The sequence below is a fragment of the Taudactylus pleione genome, unplaced genomic scaffold, assembly GCF_031769625.1.
Source record: "Taudactylus pleione unplaced genomic scaffold, aTauple2 ptg000274l, whole genome shotgun sequence".
In the NCBI taxonomy this organism is placed as follows: domain Eukaryota; kingdom Metazoa; phylum Chordata; class Amphibia; order Anura; family Myobatrachidae; genus Taudactylus; species Taudactylus pleione.
The window spans coordinates 4,206,909-4,228,309 of record NW_028284676.1 but is presented as its reverse complement, the minus strand read 5'-3'; the positions used below and the strand labels follow the sequence as shown (position 1 = coordinate 4,228,309).

The 21,401-nt window shown below is 48.4% G+C and overlaps 1 protein-coding gene across 11 annotated transcripts in view; it reads left to right on the top strand.

The window, feature by feature from the left end:
- Window positions 1–5,573: 5,573 nt before the first annotated feature.
- The window catches only part of BAG6 (BAG cochaperone 6), a 62,228-nt gene continuing 46,400 nt past the window's right edge, over window positions 5,574–21,401 (top strand). For 4 of the 11 annotated variants that reach the window (XM_088481527.1, XM_088481533.1, XM_088481528.1 and 1 more), the window contains exons 1-7: window positions 5,574–5,692; window positions 11,666–11,751; window positions 15,818–15,935; window positions 16,014–16,201; window positions 17,526–17,585; window positions 18,055–18,111; window positions 20,212–20,286. In XM_088481527.1, the coding sequence (XP_088337653.1) occupies window positions 11,674–11,751; window positions 15,818–15,935; window positions 16,014–16,201; window positions 17,526–17,585; window positions 18,055–18,111; window positions 20,212–20,286 (576 nt within the window). In that variant the 5' untranslated portion in view covers window positions 5,574–5,692; window positions 11,666–11,673. The remainder of the gene's footprint in view (window positions 5,693–11,665; window positions 11,752–15,817; window positions 15,936–16,013; window positions 16,202–17,525; window positions 17,586–18,054; window positions 18,112–20,211; window positions 20,287–21,401) is intronic. The other 7 variants (XM_088481534.1, XM_088481532.1, XM_088481526.1 and 4 more) reach the window with 3 other exon arrangements.

Below are 21,401 nucleotides of genomic sequence, written 5' to 3'. Positions count from 1 at the left end.
TCATACACAGTGACAGTTGGGAGCTGATTGAATGGAGCACCATTTATCATACACAGTGATATTTATCACTCTTTTTGGTGATAAAACTCGTTACTAAGGGCTCCATTTACTAACGAAATATAACCCCTTTAGCGCTCGCTAAAGGGGTTATACCATCTTTCTGTATTTAGTAAACAGCAGTAATATAGTAAACCGCTGTTTTTACAGCATTGCTCTCGCCATCTTTTAGATGACGAGAGCGACGCGGGCCCCATTGCCGGCAATGGAGACCCGGCGGTGCCTTTCCGGCTTCAGCAAAGCCTTCCATGCACTGCCGGGTCTCCGTGCCATGCACATGCGCAGACGGACCGTCGTGCATGCGCATAACACTAGAGCCCCGTCGCTGGCAGCGTGAGGCTGCCAGCAGCCCAGCAGAGGACCTCGCCAAGGACCTGGACTACGGCGGAATTGTGATCCTAAACGAAAATTGCCGCTGGTTTTTCGTTCGTTTGTAAATGGAGCAATAAATGAGGCCCTGTCATTTTTCTAACAGATGACAGGAGCTGATTGGCTGGAGCACCATTTATCATACACAGTGACATTTATCACTCGTTTTGGTGATAAAACTCGTTCGTAAATGAGGCCCTATGTATAGAATATCGAGAGACAATGAAAGGCAGGGACATGAGATTGAAATCTGGGACGACAGCTGCTGCCACCAAGGAGAGTAATCAGCACTAACTCAGGGGGTCATTCAGACCCGCTCGCCAGCAAAGTTCGCTCGCTAGCGGGTCGATGTTGTGAGACTGCGCATGACGGAGGGAGCTCCGTTGTGCGCATGCGCGAGACCCGGCGAGCGACGAGAAATACGTAGCTCGGGGTCTCGCACCAAAGGGGGAGTGCTGTCGATGGTGACTGACAGCACGCCCCCTTTGGTGGGCGTGCCGGGGCCGTGGCGGTCAGACGGAGGCGTTCCCATGGGAACGCCTACCATCTGAGTCCGGCCCCACTGACATCATTACTGATGTCAGTGGGAGTGACTTTGGCTCTGATAGAGCCAAAATCACTCCTGGGCTTGCGGCAGCGAGACCCTACCGCAGGGTCTCGTCGCAAGCCCAATGGTCGCGATGGTCTTTGACCATCGCGACCATCATCATGGACGCTCGCTATAGCTGTGGGTGGTAACCCACAGCTATGCGAGCGTCCATGAGGACGCTCCAAAAAAAGGTAGGAGGGCCCTGATTCAGAGCGAGCAGTCACTTTCTTTGCATTACCAGACTGCATGAGAGTACAGCCAACCAATACTAGGAGCCATTGCCTCATAAATGTTGGTCAGAAAGAACCTCTACAGTGATCCCAATGTTGCTAGTGTATAGATAGGCTGCATTTGCATATTGGTTAAGTCTACAATATGGCTGCCTCCAGTATATGTATGCAAAGGGTGCCCTTCAACTTTACAGAATAAACTATGGTTGTAATCAGTACCGCTACTGCATAGGGTGCAGTCGCTATGGAGCCAGAAGATGGGCGGGGCACAACAATGCCTTCCACAGGACTATAAAAAAAAAAAAAGTATAATACTACAGCAGTAGGCGACCTGTGGCACTCTAGATGCTGTGGAACTACATGTTCCAGCATGCCCTGCCACAGTTTTAGCATGCCCTAACAGCAAAACTGTTGCTGCTGGGACGCATAGTTCCACAGCAGCTGGAGGGCGACAGGTTGCCCGACCCTGTACTACTCTCACTCACAGTCGAGTTGGCTCACAGGTACTTTTAGAGCAGGTGCATCCAAGTGACCAGTGTACCTACAGCAGTGCAACCACCTCTCTAATGCCTTACCTGGTGGCATAATGGCAGTGGATTCCCTCCATGAGGTGACACCTGGTGCGGGTAGGGGCATCGAGGGATGTCCATCAACAATTCAAAATCATTGATGGTTTATGGCTGATGTTGAAGTTTTTTCATCGATGACAGAGAGCCAATGGTTCTTTGCCATCGACGTACGAGTAGGAGCCAATTTTTTTCCCCCCTCCTGGATGGGACAGAGCTTAGCCCCGCCCCCTGCTGTTGCTAAGGCCCCACAAACTTTCTGATTGGCCCGCGGCCCCCATTCCCAAGCACAGCGGTGTCCATCAAGGGGTGCAAACCATTGATGGTTCACCATCGATGGTAACCATTGATGGGGACCCTTCCGATGACCATCCCTAGGATGTTGTGCACGCGGAAAAATGGGGTGTGGTCTCACAGCCCGAACCCCTGTTTAAGTCACTCCGGGGGTTCTGGAGATGTGGGTTGCTCCCGGGGATAAGTCTGTTTCAAAGTGCCGACTCCCTCACTGTGTCAGGAGTCGAGTTCTGCACGTAATGCTACAGTGCAGCACCCGGCTCCTGTCACTGAGGAGGAATCGGCACTTTGGTGTCACCCCTCGTTGGAGCGGCCCGCACCTCCCTTGTGACGCCATTGCATAATGGTACACTTTATAAGTTTTGTTTTTGTCATTTGCAATACTGGATGAAAAGATTACGACAACAAATAATAAATCAGAAGAGTATGGAAAAAAAATAAAGGTACTTCTGTATCTTTGCGGCCCTCTGCTGGATGTGTGTTGAAGATACGGAAGTAGCGTAAACTTCAGGAAATACTATTCGGACCCACGGTGGCTCGCTGCCCTCGCCACATGGATTTATTCCCCCTCCATGCCCACTTGGATGGTAGGGAATGACGTTGGACACTGGCTTATAAGGGTCCAAATAGTATTTCCTGAAGTTTACGCTACTTACGAATCTTCACTGAATAGTGAAGATACGCAAGTAGCGTAACCAGGGGCCGCAAAGATACGGAAGTACCAAAGTAAACAATTAAAGGACGGAGTAGAGAGGGAAGGAAAAGGACGGGTGAAGGGAACGTATCACCTGGCTTATAACAGCTCTAATGGTGTAACTAGTGTAATGACTAACTTTATGTAATGCCTAATGTATATACAACGTATTAATGCAAGGCGATATGTTCATCACATTTCCGGTCCCTTTGTAATATGGTATTTAGACCATAACCTTAACCATTTACACACCTCCCAACATGACTTATTCCAGGAGGGACAAAATACTTTCTGAACGTCCCTCTTAATTTATGATTGCGTCACCTCTGCTGAACTAGTTAATTGATAAGAAAGATGTTTTAACAGGTGATGGCAATCATACATTAAGAGGGAAGTCCTGGAACAGGACGTTGTGTCCCTCCAAGAATGGGTCATGTTGGGAGGTAGGCATCTGCACACCGAGGATCCAGAGAAGAGATTACAGGACTGAACCCCTCAGTTTTGGGAAGATTTCCTGATAGGTTCAGTCCTGAAGGAGAGAAGATCATCTAAACCAGGGATGGGGATCCTCAGGCCCAGGGGCTGTATAAGGCCCCAAAATCATTCGGTCTGGCCCTCTGAGCTTTTTTCTGCTAGCCTCATCTGGCTAGCAGGGTGCCTAAAATAGCACCCTGCAGCCAAAATCTATGCAGCAGTGCCGCTAGGAGCGTCCTTAGAACACTTCAGATGGTCACACCGCTGCCCTTACAGCTCCAGGCATTGCTGTTATCACCGGCGTGGCCTGCACCAGGCCCCCGAATAATGTTATATATATCAAAATGGACCTCGGCAGAAAAAAGGTTCCCCACCTCTGGTCTATACAAACAGTGCAGGATTAATAACAAAGCAGCCGGGACGGTGACCCAATGCCCCCCCCCCACACATAGCGGTATCACCGGCATATGGGCACTGTGGCATATGTGAACTAGGGTATCTATGTGGCATAATGGGAACTGGGGGCACTACAGTGTGTTATAATTGCGGTGCTGGGATTACTTACACAGTATACATATAACATCGACAATTTTTAAAGTTTTTTTGGCAAGTTTGTTGCCCTGAGGCCCCCACAACCTTTATCCAGCTCTGTAAACAGAAGAGATGGAATAAGTATTACGACTTTATGGAGAGGGTTAAGGTAGAGTTCTTGACCCTCATGTCAGCTACGGGGTGTCCGATCCAGGTTTCTGTAGAGGCAGTGAGTTTTTTTAAGGAGTCCATTGGAGAAGGTACCTATCCCAAAATGCAATTGGTAGAATAAGCCTGAACCACAAATTTCATAAATTCCTGAATGAATTAAAGTTCTGTCCTCAAAAATCTCCTCTACCTGAGAAGCCTGGAGAAGGTAGGGATGGCCATCGAGGATTCATATTCATTGATGGTTTATGGCCAATGTCAAATGCTTTTGCCATCGATGGGTGAGAACCAGATGGATTCCCTCCATTGATTTCTAAGCATAACCAAATGTTGTTTTTTTTTACAAAAATTGCCAGGACACGAAGCATAGCCCCGCCTCCAGCACCCATGAAGCCTCGCCTCCAAGTTCTGATGGGCCACGGGCCAGTCAATCAAAAAACAGGGATGACCATCAGTAGGTGAAATCATCCATTGCATACTTAATAGCAATCGATGGCTACTTGCTATTTTTCCATCGATGGTAATCACACCGATGGCCATCCCTAGGAGAGGGGATGCAACTGACCATTTCGTTGCCAGTGCCGTTCCCTCCATGTCATTAGGCCTTGCCCCTGTTGTGACATAATGCCGTGGAATCACAGGTCTGTGAAGAGTAAGTGGGACTAAAACGCAATTCACATCATTTTAGACCAGGGGTGGGCAATAAGTGGCCCTCCAGCAGTTAACTACAAATACCAGCATGCCTTGCAACAGTTTTAGCTTGGGAGCCGCTTATTGCTCATACCTATTTTAGACCAACCCCCTCCATGCGGACACGTGATTCCCGGTGTTTTATCTCCCGATCCTGCCCATTTCACTAGGAAGTGGGCAGAATGCGGGTGATCCAGCCGCTCTCCAGGGGTGGTGCGGGCATACTTACCTGCTCTCCTGAAACGGCTGGTAGGCTCCGGAATATTGGGTGGCACTCCTGGCCTCCCCCAAGAAAGGGCAAGCCTCCCCAACTGGCCAACCCCCCACCGCCACACACTTACCTGGCGAAAGTGTGTGGCACAGAGGGGGCCGATGACACGATTTGCACTGAAAATTTGCGTCATTGTAGCTCAGCCCCTGCTTACAATGCTAGTAATCTCCTGGAGGGGGCAGCCAGAAAGTCAGCAAGTACGGGTACAGGGGACTACCCGAATAATCAGGAGTCTCCCGCACTTTCCGGGAGAGTAGGTATAACTCCCAATGCTAATAAAAGATGGATTCCGGGATCGATCAGCATAAACTAGTATGCCACAGCCGTATGCAAAATCACCCGCAGATGCCTCCAACTCATTCTCCAATCACAATAACCTGGGATATCATTCAGATGAATGGATAAAGCACAAACAGGTGCAGTTTGAAAATACATGAAAAAAAAAAAAATAGAGAAAAAATAACATTTAAAGATAAGCAAACATCAGTCAGAGGAGGTCTGCACATCCTGGCGGTGTGCCCATGATAAATTGGTGAGTGATTGGTCGGATGAAAGTAAGGGCGGAAGTGGCAGCAATAAGTATCATCCCGGCGTGCGTTCCAAACGCCGGAAGTGTTGCTGAGGTCATCTCAGCTGTCGCCCCGGAGACGGAAATTACAGCGAGAACCCGGAAGCGGACTGTCGGCTGCTGGCTTCGTTTCCTTTCTAGCCCTTGTCAGTTGTCCGTGTCTCAGGTCACCAAGGAGACCGGGATCGCAGGTGAGTGGCAAATAGGGTTGGGGGGCACAGGCCCAGGGCTGTACTGGCAGCTGTAACAGGACAACATGGCTCCCTTGGCATCACCCATGGGGCAGGCGGCTTTGTGTAATCCCCCTTGTCACCACGGGGTGCTCTCTATTCACGTAGAGCTCTAGCACCCGGTGTCCCTTGCTCACTTTCCCTGGCACTGCATGCCCAGCCAGCTAGATGCATGATGAGAGATGGCTCACCACCAGCTGGCATGGAACTGCCAGCTGCTTATCTCTATCCTAGGGCTCCAGATTACACCAGGCCAGCAGCCCTGGGCGCTGTTTCCCAATGGCTATATTGGCTGGAGGGTGCTCCCTTGGCTGCATCCAACCACATCCCACAGTCTCCCGCTCCTGGCGTCTCCTACCCCATAGGTGATGACCCCCACGCTGTGCCACTTGTCTGGCGTAGGTGCGGGATGGCATGGTCTTGGGAGTGTGACGCTGGCCTTTGACTTCACGGTCTATTGCTGCACTGTTAGAGCATAACCAATATGGATGGTCGGCACTCGGAAGCTTTGCAGTTCATAGATGGGGGCATCACAATGACAGCCACTGGGTGAGTGAATCGTTCAGTGGTTTTGGCGTTCCTTTGCTGACTGCCTAGTGGCAGCGCTTGCCCTGTGCAGCACCAATGCCAAATTGGTAATTGGGCCATATATAAACTTATACATGTCTAGTTAGGGCAGTAGAATATTGTACCGTACATGTAAATTTTCCTATATAATATCATAGGCACTCGGCGGGTCACTGTGTAGTAGCGTTAAGTATTCTTAAAATGGTATAAAACTTCTCGATGGGAGCCGCGAAGCCTCATGCTATGGTTTGTTATCATATATTTAAAAGACGAATATGCTAATTAGTCTTTTTATATATATATATATATATATATATATATATATATAATTTTGTACAAGGCTTGTATGTCCTGTCCATTAGACTTTTAGTAGAATTGTTAATGATAAAGTAGTTCAGATAACAACATTATATTGAGGGGACGGGCTCACTCTTGATCTTGACAGTTTATTAGATTTATGGGGTTTTGCTAGATGTCAGTCTTCTCGTCACTGACCACCGTTATTGGTGCAGCTTGACCAAATAGCCACTCGCCACACTAATATGATGCCTCCTAACACGCTTCTTGTAGCACCTCCGTGTTCTAGCTCAACCTTCCTTATTGGTTCATTCATATCAGGCTGCTGGTTATGAGGCTGGATACTGGCCTCATCACAGGATATCTGGGGAATGGACTGAAGTGTGCACATTAATCTGTTGGTCACAGAACTGCCTGATACGTGTGTCTTAAAGAATCCAAAAGCAGTTTCCAAATCTTCCATATATTCAGATAGAAAAACAGAAAGGGGAGTATCCCCTAGCATACTCAATTGTACCTGAAATAATACTTGGAAACTATATGGTAATAGAAATTCAGGGATATTTGTTGCATGTATTTGCAAGTACATGGTGAGCTGCCAGGCCACTTCACGGCTTCTCTGATACTGGCAGTCCCTACTCTGCATGATAACAGTACCCACTCTGGGCCATGTAATTTCCTGTTGCAAGGCCTCATGATAAAGGCACATACAGAAATATATCCAAATTCAGATCCAGCTTACCTGGGAGGCACCAGCTAGCACTACAAGAGCCAGCATGCCCTCCAAATGCTGGTTCATTCATGTCTCTCAAAACCACAAGCATAAAATGGAAGCTGCTCAAATCAATTTGGCAATACTCTTCCGGTGCATGAAGGGGAGGGGTCATACTAAACAGAAAGAGGAGTATCCCCTAGATATCCCCCAGCACACTGGGGGATATCTAGGGGATACCTGCAACAATACTTGAAAACTATATTGTAATAGAAATTCAGAGATATGTGTTGCATGTATTTGCAAGTACATGGTAAGCTGCCAGGCCACTTCACGTCTTTACTGATAATACTGATATCAGAGAAGCCGTGAAGTGGCCTGACAGCTTACCATGTACTTGCAAATACATGCAACACATATCTCTGAATTTCTATTACCATAAAGCACAGGTTCTTAAAACAGTGCATGTTTTTCAGGTCTCCTAACAGAATCACAAGTGAAATAATTAGCTCCACCTGTGGATCTTTTAAAATGTGTCAGTGAGTAACAGTGGCGTAACTAGGGCGGGCACGTGCCCTGGGCGCCGTGAGACCAGCGGCAAGGGGGGGAGGCCGCGGCCAGCCACGGGACACCGACCCGCCCTAGCCCTGAGCCCCTTCCCTCCCCCTGAGCGCTTGCCCAATAGCGCAAAAAGGAGGGTGGCAGGTGGGCGGGCTCAGGCTGTTCTGACACACACCGCCGCCAGTGCTGGCGGCGATTAGTGTGTGAATCAGCAGCCAGTGAGGTCAGACAGACTCTCATTGACTGCTGCAGCCACAGCGCCCACTGCAAGAGCCGGCTCCTGCAGTGGGTAATGGGAAAGACGTCATGACGTCTCTCCCATAATGCAGAGCGTGCCAGCCAGGGAGGACTGACGTGCGGGCGGCGGGAGCGTGGATTCAGGTAAGAATTTTTATTTTATTGTTTCATTTCAGTGTGTACTTATCGGGGGGGGGGCTAAGGAGGGGACTACTACTGGGGCACTGCTTCAAGGGGGGGGGGGCGGGTTCCACTACTTGGGACTACTACTGGGGGGGGATACTACTGGGGGCACTGCTTCGGGGGAGGTGGGTTCCACTACTTGGGACTACTACTGGGGGGGATACTACTGGGGCACTGCTTCAGAGGGGGGAGGTGGGTTCCACTACTTGGGACTACTACAGGGGGGGATACTACTGGGGGCACTGCTTCAGAGGGGGACCACTACTGGGGTCTACTACAGGGGGGGAGGACTGTTACTAAGGAGGGGACTACTACTGGGGGCACTGCTTCGTGGGGGGGACCACTTCTGGGGGACACTACTGGGGGGGGATACTACTGGGGGCACTGCATTGGGGGACCACTACTGGGGTCTAATACAGGGGGCACTGCATTAAGGGGAATCCTACTGGGGGGACTACTACTGGCGGGAGGACTACTATTGGGGGCACTGCATCAAGGGGGACTCCTACTGGGGCACTATATAAGGGGTTTACTACTGGGGGCACTGCACAGGGGGGACCACTACAGGGGTCACTGAAAAGGGAGAACCACTACCGGGGGCCTGCATAAGGGGGACCACTATTAGGGGCACTGCATAGGGGGGACTGTATAAGGGGCACTGTATTAAGGTGCAAATGGAAAGAAATGTTCCCAGTGACAAGAAAGGGGTGTGTCTCATGTTGACACGTCCCATTTTTCAGTGGCCACGCCCCTTCTGACCACGCCTTTTTTCTCTCGCCGCGAACATAGTGGGGGGGGGGTGGCCTCCATTTTAAAATTTGCCTTTGGCTCCAAATACACCCTGCCCTCCAGAAGGAGGGCAAATGCTCCCTGCCCTCACAGGCTGCGGGTGCCATCTTCACCCGCAGGTCGCAGTGTCCCACGGGTGGGGAAATGTGCGGTGACCCGGTCACCGCCGGAGAATAGATGACGAGCGCATGCACCCGGCATTCTATTCTCCCTGTCGGCAGCGCTTGGTGGCTGCCCGGCATGTCCTTACGTGCCGGGCACGCCCCAAAGAGTGACATAAAGGGGTCGTGTCTTATAGACACGTCCCCTTTTCGGGCGCGCGCACGGAAGTGCCCTCTAGCTCCGGTGCCCTGCCTGCCGCCTGAGCTAGAGTGAACACTACCAGATGGGTGACCTGGAAAACGCGAACTGTGTGGGGTCCTGAGGACCGAGTGTGAGAAACACTGAGATAAAGTATTCAAGTATTGTTACAGGTACAATTTAGTGTGCTGGGGGATATCTAGGGGATACTCACCTTTCTGTTTAGTATGACCCCTCCCCTTCAAGCACCTGAAGAGTATTGCCAAGTTGATTTGAACAGCTTGGAATGTTATGTCTGATATATTCAGATAGATAAACAAATAACTGGATCTGTCCTAATGGATGATGTAGGCAGGATGGCCAGTGTGGGAAGAGGGTAGACCACACTGAGCCATCCAGTCATAGCTAGAAATGACAAATGATGTGAAGTATCGTTTCCACTAGCCAGGCATGAGGACAGAGAGAGCCACTTGTAGGAATCACATAGAATATCCATCCTGATACAATAAGAGCTCTTGAGGTTTAGAATCTGCAGCCTTAACAATATACTTTGGTTGTCATGGTGACACCATCCCCATTTTGCTTGTGCTCAGAGCATATTCCCAATTGATACGTCATATGCCGTGTTGTAGAAAACGTAATAGTTGATGTGGGATTCGTGCATCACAAATATAAAAATACACTTATATTCACAGGACACACTGCCCCAGAAATATAGTTTAGTAGGCATAAAGCTATTCACTTATAATGTTTCCAGCATAATGGGGAAAGTGACCTAGCTCAGTAATGTTAACGAGATCTTTGCAATGACTCAGGAAGCTGGTACTAAGGGCCTGATTCAGAGCTGGACGCTCTGACCAGAGCACTCGCTCTGAATCAGGGCCCTCCTCCATTAAAATGGGTCGTCCTCCTGGACGCTCGTATAGCTGTGGGTCATCGCGACCATCGGACTTGCGACAGAGACCCTGCGGTAGGGTCTCCCAGCCACAAGCCCTGGAGTGATTTTGGCTCTATCAGAGCCAAAATCACTCCCACTGACATCACTAGTGATGTCAGTGGGGCCGGCTTCAGACAGTAGGTGTTCCCATGGGAACGCCTCCGTCTGGCAGGCACGCCCACCAAAGGGGGCGTGCTGTCAATCAACATCGACAGCACGCCCCCTTTGGTGCGAGACCCGGAGCGACAGCTTGGCTGTCGCAGTCCGGGTCTCGCGAATGCGCACGACGGAGCTCCCTCCGTCATGCGCAGTGGGGAACATCGACCCACTTGCGAGCGTACTGCCGCTTGCGAGTGGGTCTGAATGACCCCCTAAGACATGAACATGTGTTATCAGCCTCTCTAGATAAAGTGAGTGACCCAGTTGCTGTCCCATCTACTGCACAGTGATAATTATGCTCCTACACATACTGTAGTAAGGCTCCAATGGGCAGGTATATCTTCAATATGTAAATATACAGGTGATAAATTATTATGTAGTAATCTGATTGATTGTACTAAGTGTGGAAATTAAATATGTTACTTTGTACCCCAGAACTGAGATCTTGAATCCTGTTGTGCTTCACTACAGGACAGTACTGGAACTGAGGGCCTGATTCAGACCCGGTCGCAATCGCTGAGCGCTCGCAACCGGGTCGATGGTGGCCCACAGCGCATGCACACGACGGAGCCGGCTCCGTCGTGCTCATGCGTGAGACCCGGCTAGCGATGGGCAATCCGTCGCTCCGGGTATCTCACCAAAGGGGGCGAGCTGTCGATGTTGAGTGACAGCTCGCCCCCTATGGTGGGCGGGCTGGGAGGGTGGCTGCCCAAACGGAGGCGTTCCAATGAGAACACCTGCCGTTTGGGGGCGGCCCCACTGACATCACCCACAAGGGACTCGTCGCAAGCCCAATGGTCGCGATGGTCTTGACCATCGCGACCATCATCATGGCCGCTCGCAATAGCTGTGGGTGGTCACCCACAGCTATGCGAGCGGCCAAGAGGCCGAGCCAAAAAAACAAAAGCCCGGCCCTGATTCAGAGCGAGCGCTCTGTCAGAGCGACCGGGTCTGAATCAGGGCCTGAGTACCTTTTTAAGGTTCCTGTAACAGTCATTTGGGTGATTTTGGAGTAGAATGAGTGTTTTGGGGTTTTATGCTCCTTATATTTGCCCCTGTCACAGTATGTCACTGGTGAAATAGACCTTGTTGTCTTTTTAAGTGTTCTAAAGCTGCTGATGTGATGTAGTGATAGCAGGCCGTCCTGTCCCTGGGGAACCTGATGTCCATTTGTCTTCTCTTATGTTTTTAGGGTGAGAGATGGCAACTGATGAGAAGATGGAGGTGACTGTAAAGACGCTGGACTCTCAGACTCGGACGTTCACAGTAGAGGCTGAGGTGCGGAGAGTACATAGATCTGTTTGTGCATATCGGGAAAAAATAGAATAAAAAATGTGTTTGTCAGGGTATAAAACGTTTCGAGGCAGTGCCTGGAGGCTAGCGCACATATTGCCCTATTAGATGAGGTAGCATGGGACCGGTTCCCATGGGGACCTATTGTTGCGATCCACCGATAACTGTGTATGTTGGCAAATAGTGCTCATCGGCCAGCAGAATCGCCCTCCTCCTCTGTCTGACAGCCAAGGGGGCTGGCATACTAGGATGGCATACATCATATCTACACTGCTGAAGTGTGGACATGATAGAATGTTGACAAACCGTCCCTGGTAGTCTAGCGGTGACTTACCTGTCCCTGGTGGCAGCGGTATCTTCAGCGGTGGCTTCCTGGTCCCGGCGGTCACATAAGGAGCAGTACTGAGTCATTTCTGTCTCCCATTCCCAGATCCATAACCCTCAGCCCAGCTCCTAAATCTCCTGCATCACATCCTACACCGAATGTCTGCATTTCACCTGTCGATACTGTGAACATGTCGATATGTTGCCCGTCAACATTTCAACAATGTAAACTCAACTGTCAACACATTATTATAGTCGCCATTGTGAAAGTCGTCCTCATGGCTGCATCCCCATCCCTCAGTCCTGGTAGGAAATTGCTGGGGGCAGCACAAGTATTCATTTGGGATCAATTCTTTTGTTTGCTTTTCAGAAAAGTTGTGATGTGTCATAGAGCAATATCCTGCACTGTAAGAGAACATCATGGCAGAGGGTGCTATTCAGTATATAGAACACGCATATCAGTCTGATCACTTATAAAGGTTCCTCCAATCAGCAGCCAGCTTTAATTTACAGCTACTATGTTTTATCTCTGGGAGCATCTGTGTGTGCCAGAGATCTAAGTGGGTGCCAATACCAATTTATCTTATTTTATTTATTATTATAATCTTATTTCCATAGTCTCAGGGATATATGGAGTAGAAAGAACAATGTATGGCGTAACACATTTAAAACACATTTATTACACACATGTCCAGAAACGTACATCTAGAAGATGCTGGTAGAGCAAATCTGTACATCAGGAGTAGTACAGCAGCATAATTGGAACGGTCCAGCCACCTCAACGCGTTTCATCCTTTATGTTCAGGACTTCATCAGGAGGATATCTGTGTTAATATATTCAATTAAGAATATTACTCCATTTCACCCAGTGACTTTATTATAATTCAGGTATCTCTATATGGAATTTAAGTGAGATTATCTGTTGCCAATATTGAGATTTTAATATTTTTATATTGTATTTCTATTAACAATTTTTTTTTTGTTATTATTAAATTGGTTTTTTATACATTAAGGTTGTGTTATGCTGTTCTCTCTACTTATTACTGAATAATATAATCCAGAGGTTCCCAAACGCTGTCCTCAAGGCTCCCCAACAGTTCAGGTTTTAGAGATATCCATGGCTGAGTACAGGTGGTTAAATCAAATTGACTGAGGTACTAATTAAGTCACCGGTGCTCAACCATGGATATCTCTAAAGGCCCCCATACATCAGAGATTGATTGCAGCAATCGTGCAATTTGCAATCGATTGTGTATAAAAATCTTTCCCTTTTTTCAATCGATTGCAGGATTGCCACAATCGATTGAAAAAGGGAAAGATTTTTATACACAATCAATTGCAAATTGCACAATTGCTGCAATCAATCTCTGATGTATGGGGGCCTTTATACCTGAACTGTTGGGGGGAGCCTTGAGGACCGCGTTTGGGAACCTCTGATATAATCAATTGCCTATTAGTGCGGCTAATTCTACGTAGATTGGATTTATTTCTCATATACTTTAATTGGAGGTTGTGTAATGGAGCGTACACACGGTCAGATTTGTCAGACTTGTCAGATGAACGATTTGAACGATTGAACGATTTTTGACTGCATTAAAATGAATGGAATCGTCCAAGTCTGACTGCAAACACATCAGATGTCAGATATCGTTACCTGACAAACGGGAACGCGCATCGTTGATCGTCCATCGTTCAGGCATGTCAGATATGTCAGATTTTCCTTCAGATATGAACGACTGAACGATTTTTAAATCGTTATCGTTCATATCTGAAGGAAAAAATCTGACCGTGTGTATGCACCATTACATTGGAAACTATTAGGTGTGGTTTCTCTTTTTACCTGCATGCTATATGAATATAATAATAATAATAATTGAAGCACCTAATTTCCATACTATTTTTAGTGTAATTGAATTGCTTGATTCCGAGGCAATTTGGGAGCAGTATGTGGATGTAGGTCAGGTGCGGCGTCCATTAAATTGGTCCTCGCAGGGTTGTACAGCAGTGATGTCACTGTGAGCTATTAGGCTGCGCTCTCAGGAATATAAACCTGATCACAGAAGTCTGCTTCTGCCGTGTTAGTGACTGGGGTACTATAAAGGTTTAATATGTACTCAGTGCTGCAGTCCGTGTGCACACATGGCAGTGCTCTTCATATCTGCTATTTTAAATGAAGTACGTGTATTAAAGTGAATAAATAAAATCGTTTGAACCAGGGTTGCATATAATTAGATAAAAAAATGATTTATTTGACTTTAAATAGGTTTTTTTATTCCATTTTTTTTTTTTTTTTTAAATGTTCAAACATTTAAAACGTTTCCTTGAAATCCTATTTAAATCCCAAAAATCTGATTGAAATCAAATAAATCCGTTTTTGAGTTAGATTTATTTATTTTTTTTAAATTCAATTTTATGCAACCCTGGTTTGAATTGTGCTGCCAGGACAAGTTACACCACTGTGTACGAAGTGTTGGGTACGGGATGCTGGTGCTCAGAATACTAACAGCGGCATCCAGACAGTCAGAATCCTGACCCAATTTGGTAACTGCCCTAACCCACCTTTCCCGCAGCCTAACCCTCCCCCTCTGCAGCGCCGCGATTCTAAGCGTCTGCATTGCAACAGCCGGGATAGTAACTACATCCCATGTAAGAGAGGCTGTCGCACAGCAACAAATAATACTTCTCCTAATATTATAAGAACCTTGTGGCAGCCAGTTTGTTCCAAGTTGGTGCGAAAACGACTGAACTGAGTTCTATGAAAACGGCATCATTTTGTTTCATCTCGATCCATCAAGTTTAAAGCTGAGCAGTACATAATGTATTGGCGACGTCAATACAGGAGATTGGCGTGGCACCATGCACACGGCCGGTAGGGGGGAGAGGTGCTTTGTGCCCGCGGTCACATGAATAGGATAGGGTACATAGCATGACATTGGTGTGAGCGGTAGGTGAAAGGCGCTGTTGTCACCACTCTGTCTAGCGCGGCTGGTCACACATGGGCCACTCCAGTGACAGGGCCCCTATGCAAAGCAATACAAGTAGAACACCTCAAACGAAAAAATGTTGACAGATGTCATTTCATAGAGGGTGAAGCCGCGGTCAACAGCTAACGTGTGTGTGTGTCACTCTGAGGATGTCTAATGGTGCATAGACACGGTCAGATCTGTCAGATGAACGATTTTTACCAACTATTGAACGATTTTACAAACGATTTGAATAATTGAACGATTTCAGACGGTATTAAAATGAATGAAATCGTCCAAATCTGACTGCAAACACAGACTATGTCAGATATCGTTATCTGACATGCGGGAACGCGCATCGTTCATCATTGCAGGCTGACATGTCAGATTTTCTTTCAGATATGAACGATTTTGTTATCGTTCAGATCTGGCACAATATCTGACCCTGTGTATGCACCATTAGAGTGACGAAATGCGAGATGCGTCTGTTCTGACTGCGTACACATCATGGTTGAAGCTGCCACTAACCATGGGTTTGGTAACCCGTGGTTAGTGACAACAACCACAGATAAGTGGCTTCGCTTTTCCTTCTTTTTATTGCAAAGAAAGGAAATATCAATACACCCCCTAAAATACAACAGTAAGTTGGTCCTATAACGATGGTTAGGTCAGTGAGGTTTGTTGTGATGCCTCTTGGTTTATAGTGTGTGTGTGTCCTCCTACACATTCTTCTCCAAGCTGTCACTGTGCTACTTTTCCTCCAGATAACTGTGAAGGACTTTAAGGATCACATATCCTCTGCTGTTGGTATTCCTCCAGAGAAGCAGCGGCTCATATATCAGGGTCGCGTGCTGCAAGAAGATAAGAAACTGAAGGAATACAGTGAGTACACCTTGGTCTCTGCTTGGTTTGCTGGTTACTCTGCGGTTTCTGACGACTACTCTCCCCATTTCTGCTCAGATGTAGATGGTAAAGTCATTCATCTGGTGGAACGTGCCCCACCCCAGACAACAACCACTACTGGGGGAGCCTCAGCCTCGTCAAGCACATCTACCTCCAACATCGGCTCAGCAGCAGGTGGCACGGGATCTGGCGGCCCCGAGAGGAATGGGAACAGCTACGTGGTGATGGGAACATTTAACCTACCGGTGAGGAAACACAGGGGCTTATTCTCTTTCTAATGTCTAAGTGTAGTAACCCTTTAGACTACACAGAGAAACAAGATATGTTTGTGCGCAACTGAGTCGATGTAAATTAATTCTGCTTTGACATAAGTGTGGAGGGACGAGCTGCGTAGACCAGAGACTGGCATCCTGGCCGGCTTCTTAGGGCGCCTGTGCTGGCATCCATCCTTCAAAATTGCCGTTCATTTAAAAATATAAGCAGGTTATCTTGGTGCCCCCACGTCACATTCCAGAACGCCACCACATGGCCCTCGCTTGCTCCAAAATTCCACTCGGATCCTCCTCTTGCCATAAAATGACCCCATAACTCAGATTGCCCGTGTACTCCAAACCTACCCCACATGTCCCCTAGACCCCTCACCAATGCCGCTCGCTACCTAATCTACTAAACTTGAATACAAATATTTTTAGTCCAGCTGGGGTAGGAAGTGTGTGTGACGCAGAACACACGGCACTCCGTCTTCCTCCGATAGGATGTCACCTCCCTGTAACCGGCGGATCTGGTCATGTAATGCGGAAGCCTCCTGTTCAATTGTAAAAAAAACCCCCCAGAGAATAAGACTGAGCTGGGTGTCGCATGCAATGTCTTGCTGTGCCGCCAACCCCTGGACTAGACAGCAGCATATGGACGGAGTGGGGAGTAGCAGGAATGGGGGGGGTGGAGTGCGTTTAGCTCTACGCGGCTTAGGCCCCATTATTCTTGATCATTCATTTGCAGTTATAGAATGAGCGTGGAAGCAGGGCACACTGATTGTCGATCCGACAGATGAACCTAAGCGAGTTCTACCAGCTGGGCCAAGTTGTGCACAAGACTGGAAAAGTATTTGGACAATGGGGGTCATTCAGACCCACTCGCGAGCGGCAGTACGCTCGCAAGTGGGTCGATGGTCCCCACTGCGCATGCCAGTGGGAGTGATTTTGGCTCTGATAGAGCCAAAATTACTCCATGCCTTGCGGTTGAGAAACCCGACCACAGGGTTTCACTCGCAAGTCCGATGGTCGCGATAGTCAAGACCATCGCGACCATCTTGTTGGACGCTCGTATATGCTGTGGGTGGTGACCCACAGCTATACGAGCGTCCAGGAGGACGCTCCATTTTAATGGAGGTGGGCCCTGATTCAGAGCGAGCGCTCTGGTCAGAGCGTCCGGCTCTGAATCAGGGCCAATGTTTCTTGATTAAGCCCTCTGTATTATGCAGTATAATTCCATGTAGCACTTTGTATTTGGTTTATAAGTCTGTCCCTGTCTTGCTCATTTCCTCTCCCCTTCTTCCCCCCCCCCCCCCAGCATGTCATGTCCGGTCTTGGTGAGGCTGGCCGGGCGCCACGGGCTTCCACAGTTAGCGGGGTAAGTACATAAGCCTTCGTTCAGTTGTTTCTCTTTGTGGGTCTCCGTTCCCTGTACGTGTTCTCTCCTGTATTGCTTGCGTGATGTGTCCTCTGCTGTATTGCATGCACGCCACCTTCCTGGGTGGGCATTTTACATGTAGATTAGGAGAAGTGAAATGTACTAAACAATTCTCTGATTAATACCATTTACTGTTGCTCTCCTCTCTTCTTCACCCTCCTCTTCTTTTTTTTTTTTTCCCTTTCAACCTCGTCTGTCTTACCTTCTTTCTACTAACGCACCTGCCTTTCTGTTTCTTCTCGCCCTCTCACCTTTGTTCATTTTACCAACTTTATTTTTTTGTCTTCTCTGGCTACTTTCTGTTTTTGTTTTTTCTACATTATTTTTTTTTTTTTCCTCCTAACTTTTGTAAAAAACCCTCCTCCCCTTTCCCCGCCTACGCTGTCGCCTTCCTCCCTTCTCTGCTCAGAATGATGGCTCCTCTCTTGATGTCCATATTAACCTGGACCAGCAACTCCCCATCCAGGTATGAGAAGTAGAGATTCTGCCTCGAAGCCTGTGCCGCCTTTTATCACAGATCGTAGGTTTTATTGGTAACATGAACGCTGATGTATTTTGCTATCGAACTTCAGAAACTCATCCCGCTCTGGAGACTGGGGTCAGGTTGCGTGCAGTTATGCACTTCCTTCTGGACGTTATTCTACATAACTGCTTCTACCGTACTGAGGCCCTGATTCAGAGCCGCTTGCTCTGAATCAGGGCGGCCGCTTTTTAAAAAAAAAAAAAAGTCCTCCTGGCCGCTCGCTAAGCTGTGGTTGACCACCCACAGCTTTTGTGAGCGGCCAGGTGATGGTCGCGACCATCGGGCTTGCGACGAGACCCTTGTGGTAGGGTCTTGTCTGCTGCAAGTCCCAGTGAGCTTCCGGCTCTAATAGAGCTGGAAGCTCACTACTGACATCACCGGTGATGTCAGTAGAGCCGCCCACAAACGGCAGGCATACCTTCAGGAACGCCTCCGTTTGTCCAGCAAAACCCCCCACCCCGCCTACAAAACAAGGTGAGTTGTCAATCAACATCAATAGCTGCCCCGTTTGTAGCGAGCCCCGGAGCAAGTAAACTTTTCACTCGCTACGGGGCTTGTGCACGTCACGCCCCACCATCGACCTGCTTGCTAGCGGGTCTGAATCAGGCCCTGAGTTCAGCTCCGGAGAGGAGTCCTCCTTCTGCAATGCTGTTACAGCATAGATTGAGGCCTTATCAGACCATATTACTCATCTGTAAAAAAGGCTGTGCTATCTCTGCACTTAGGGCCTGGCTCAGAGAGAGAGACTAATCACACAGACGCTCCCCCTTTGTAAGCAGCGGCTGTGTGATTAGTCTATCTCTCTGATGCTAATGCTGCTGGAGGCGCCTCCTGCTGAATTCTCTGATCTTCTGCTGCGTCTGAAGGTGCATTATCGGCTCATCAGCATGAACATCTGTCACCAGGAGGCAATTCACGCTGCTGAAGTCATTGAAGCCACAACCAGGGATACAGCCACTAGCTTCAGCACGCCTAGAAAACATGGCCTACACGCCCCCCATTACCTGCAGCGCTGCATGTCACCGTCCCCGCTCAGCCTCTAAACAGCCGCAGCCTGGGCACTGTGAGCCATCCCTCGGAACGAGATCTGCACATGCGCAGCTCTCACGCGTAATTCGGAGATATACGGAAACCATTGGGGGTTTGCGTACATCTCTGAATTAGGCCCTTAGTGCCCAGAACACTTTGTGTTAATCACAGAGCACAGCTCCGACAGCGATAAGTTCTCTTTGCCAATAAGGACTTCCAGCAAGAAATGTACTTGGTCGCTCTGAGTTACAGCTGTTTGCCCCGTTGTCTGTGAGCCGCTTTATAAAAGTTCAGCAAGGTTTTCTTTTTACCCTGGTAGAATCTGGCTGAGATTTCCCCCCCAGTGCCCTCTGAGCTCCAAGCAGAGCTCCTCCTTGCTAAGCCGAGGCCTTGCTGGGACTTGTAGGTCCTTAGCAACCGGAGAGCGACTGCTTTCCCAGGCTTGTTGCCCAATACACAAGGGCATTGGAAATCTTCTATCGGAAGCAAAGACAAGGCTTTGTCCTCACCAGAGCATTGAAAGCGTGATCGCCAAGCCTCCCCCCGGCATATTGTTCCATGTATGTTAATGACCTTGGCCTACAATATACTGTGGTGAAAATTAATGCTTGTGAATGCTGCAACCGTTCTGTTGCAGTAGTCATTGGTAATATTTGTATGTGTCTATGGACTGTGCAATGGGAGTAAAGTAGTGAGTAGGGTGTTGGTAATCCACTTGTACCATTATGTACACACCTGAGGCTACACAATGCGTAGGGCTAGGCAGGCAAGGCAGGGTTCATGGGAGCTACACTAACATACATCTGCACTTGTTTCTGGCTCCAGCAATCTAATGCATTCTTTGTTTGTTTGCATCCTCTTATCACCTTGGCTGTCCCTGTCTCTTGCCCCTCACTGTTCTGTCATTTGCACATCCTACCATCCCTTTCTTATCTCATCTCCTCCTTTGCCGTCTGTTCTTGCTAACTCCTCTGTATCCATCGCCCTCTACTTTCCTTCTATCCCTCTATGCAGTGTGAGCCTCGTGTCCGTCTCATTCTGGCGCAGCACATGTTACAGGATATACAGTCAATACTGGATCGCCTGGAGGTAAGTGAGAATGGGGTAGGTTGTACCTATACGGCCATGGTTTAGTGTTATGTGATGGAAGATCTGCACTGCCACTGTCTGTACTGTACCTGTGCTGTGTATACATGTCATGGTGTAGTAGTGTGTGAGGAGGAGACTGGCACTGCTGCTGTGTGTACTGTACCTGTGCTGTGTATACATGTCATGGTGTAGTAGTGTGTGAGGAGGAGACTGGCACTGCTGTTGTCTGTACTGTACCTGTGCTGTGTATACATGTCATGGTGTAGTAGTGTGTGAGGAGACTGGCACTGCTGCTGTGTGTACTGTACCTGTGCTGTGTATACATGTCATGGTGTAGTAGTGTGTGAGGAGGAGACTGGCACTGCTGCTGTGTGTACTGTACCTGTGCTGTGTATACATGTCATGGTGTAGTAGTGTGTGAGGAGGAGACTGGCACTGCTGCTGCTGTGTGTACTGTACCTGTGCTGTGTATACAGGTCATGGTGTAGTAGTGTGTGAGGATGAGACTGGCACTGCTGCTGCTGTCTGTACTGTACCTGTGCTGTGTATACAGGTCATGGTGTAGTAGTGTGTGAGGAGGAGACTGATACTGCTGCTGTCTGTACCGTACCTGTGCTGTGTATACATGTCATGGTGTAGTAGTGTGTGAGGAGGAGACTGGCACTGCTGCTGTCTGTACTGTACCTGTGCTGTGTATACATGTCGCTGTCTGTACTGTACCTGTGCTGTGTATACATGTCATGGTGTAGTAGTGTGTGGAGGAGACTGGCACTGCTGCTGTCTGTACTGTACCTGTGCTGTGTATACAGGTCATGGTGTAGTAGTGTGTGAGGAGGAGACTGGCACTGCTGCTGTCTGTACTGTACCTGTGCTGTGTATACATGTCGCTGTCTGTACTGTACCTGTGCTGTGTATACATGTCATGGTGTAGTGGTGTGTGAGGAGGAGACTGGCACTGCTGCTGTGTGTACTGTACCTGTGCTGTGTATACATGTCATGGTGTAGTAGTGTGTGAGGAGGAGACTGGCACTGCTGCTGTCTGTACTGTACCTGTGCTGTGTATACATGTCATGGTGTAGTAGTGTGTGGAGGAGACTGGCACTGCTGCTGTCTGT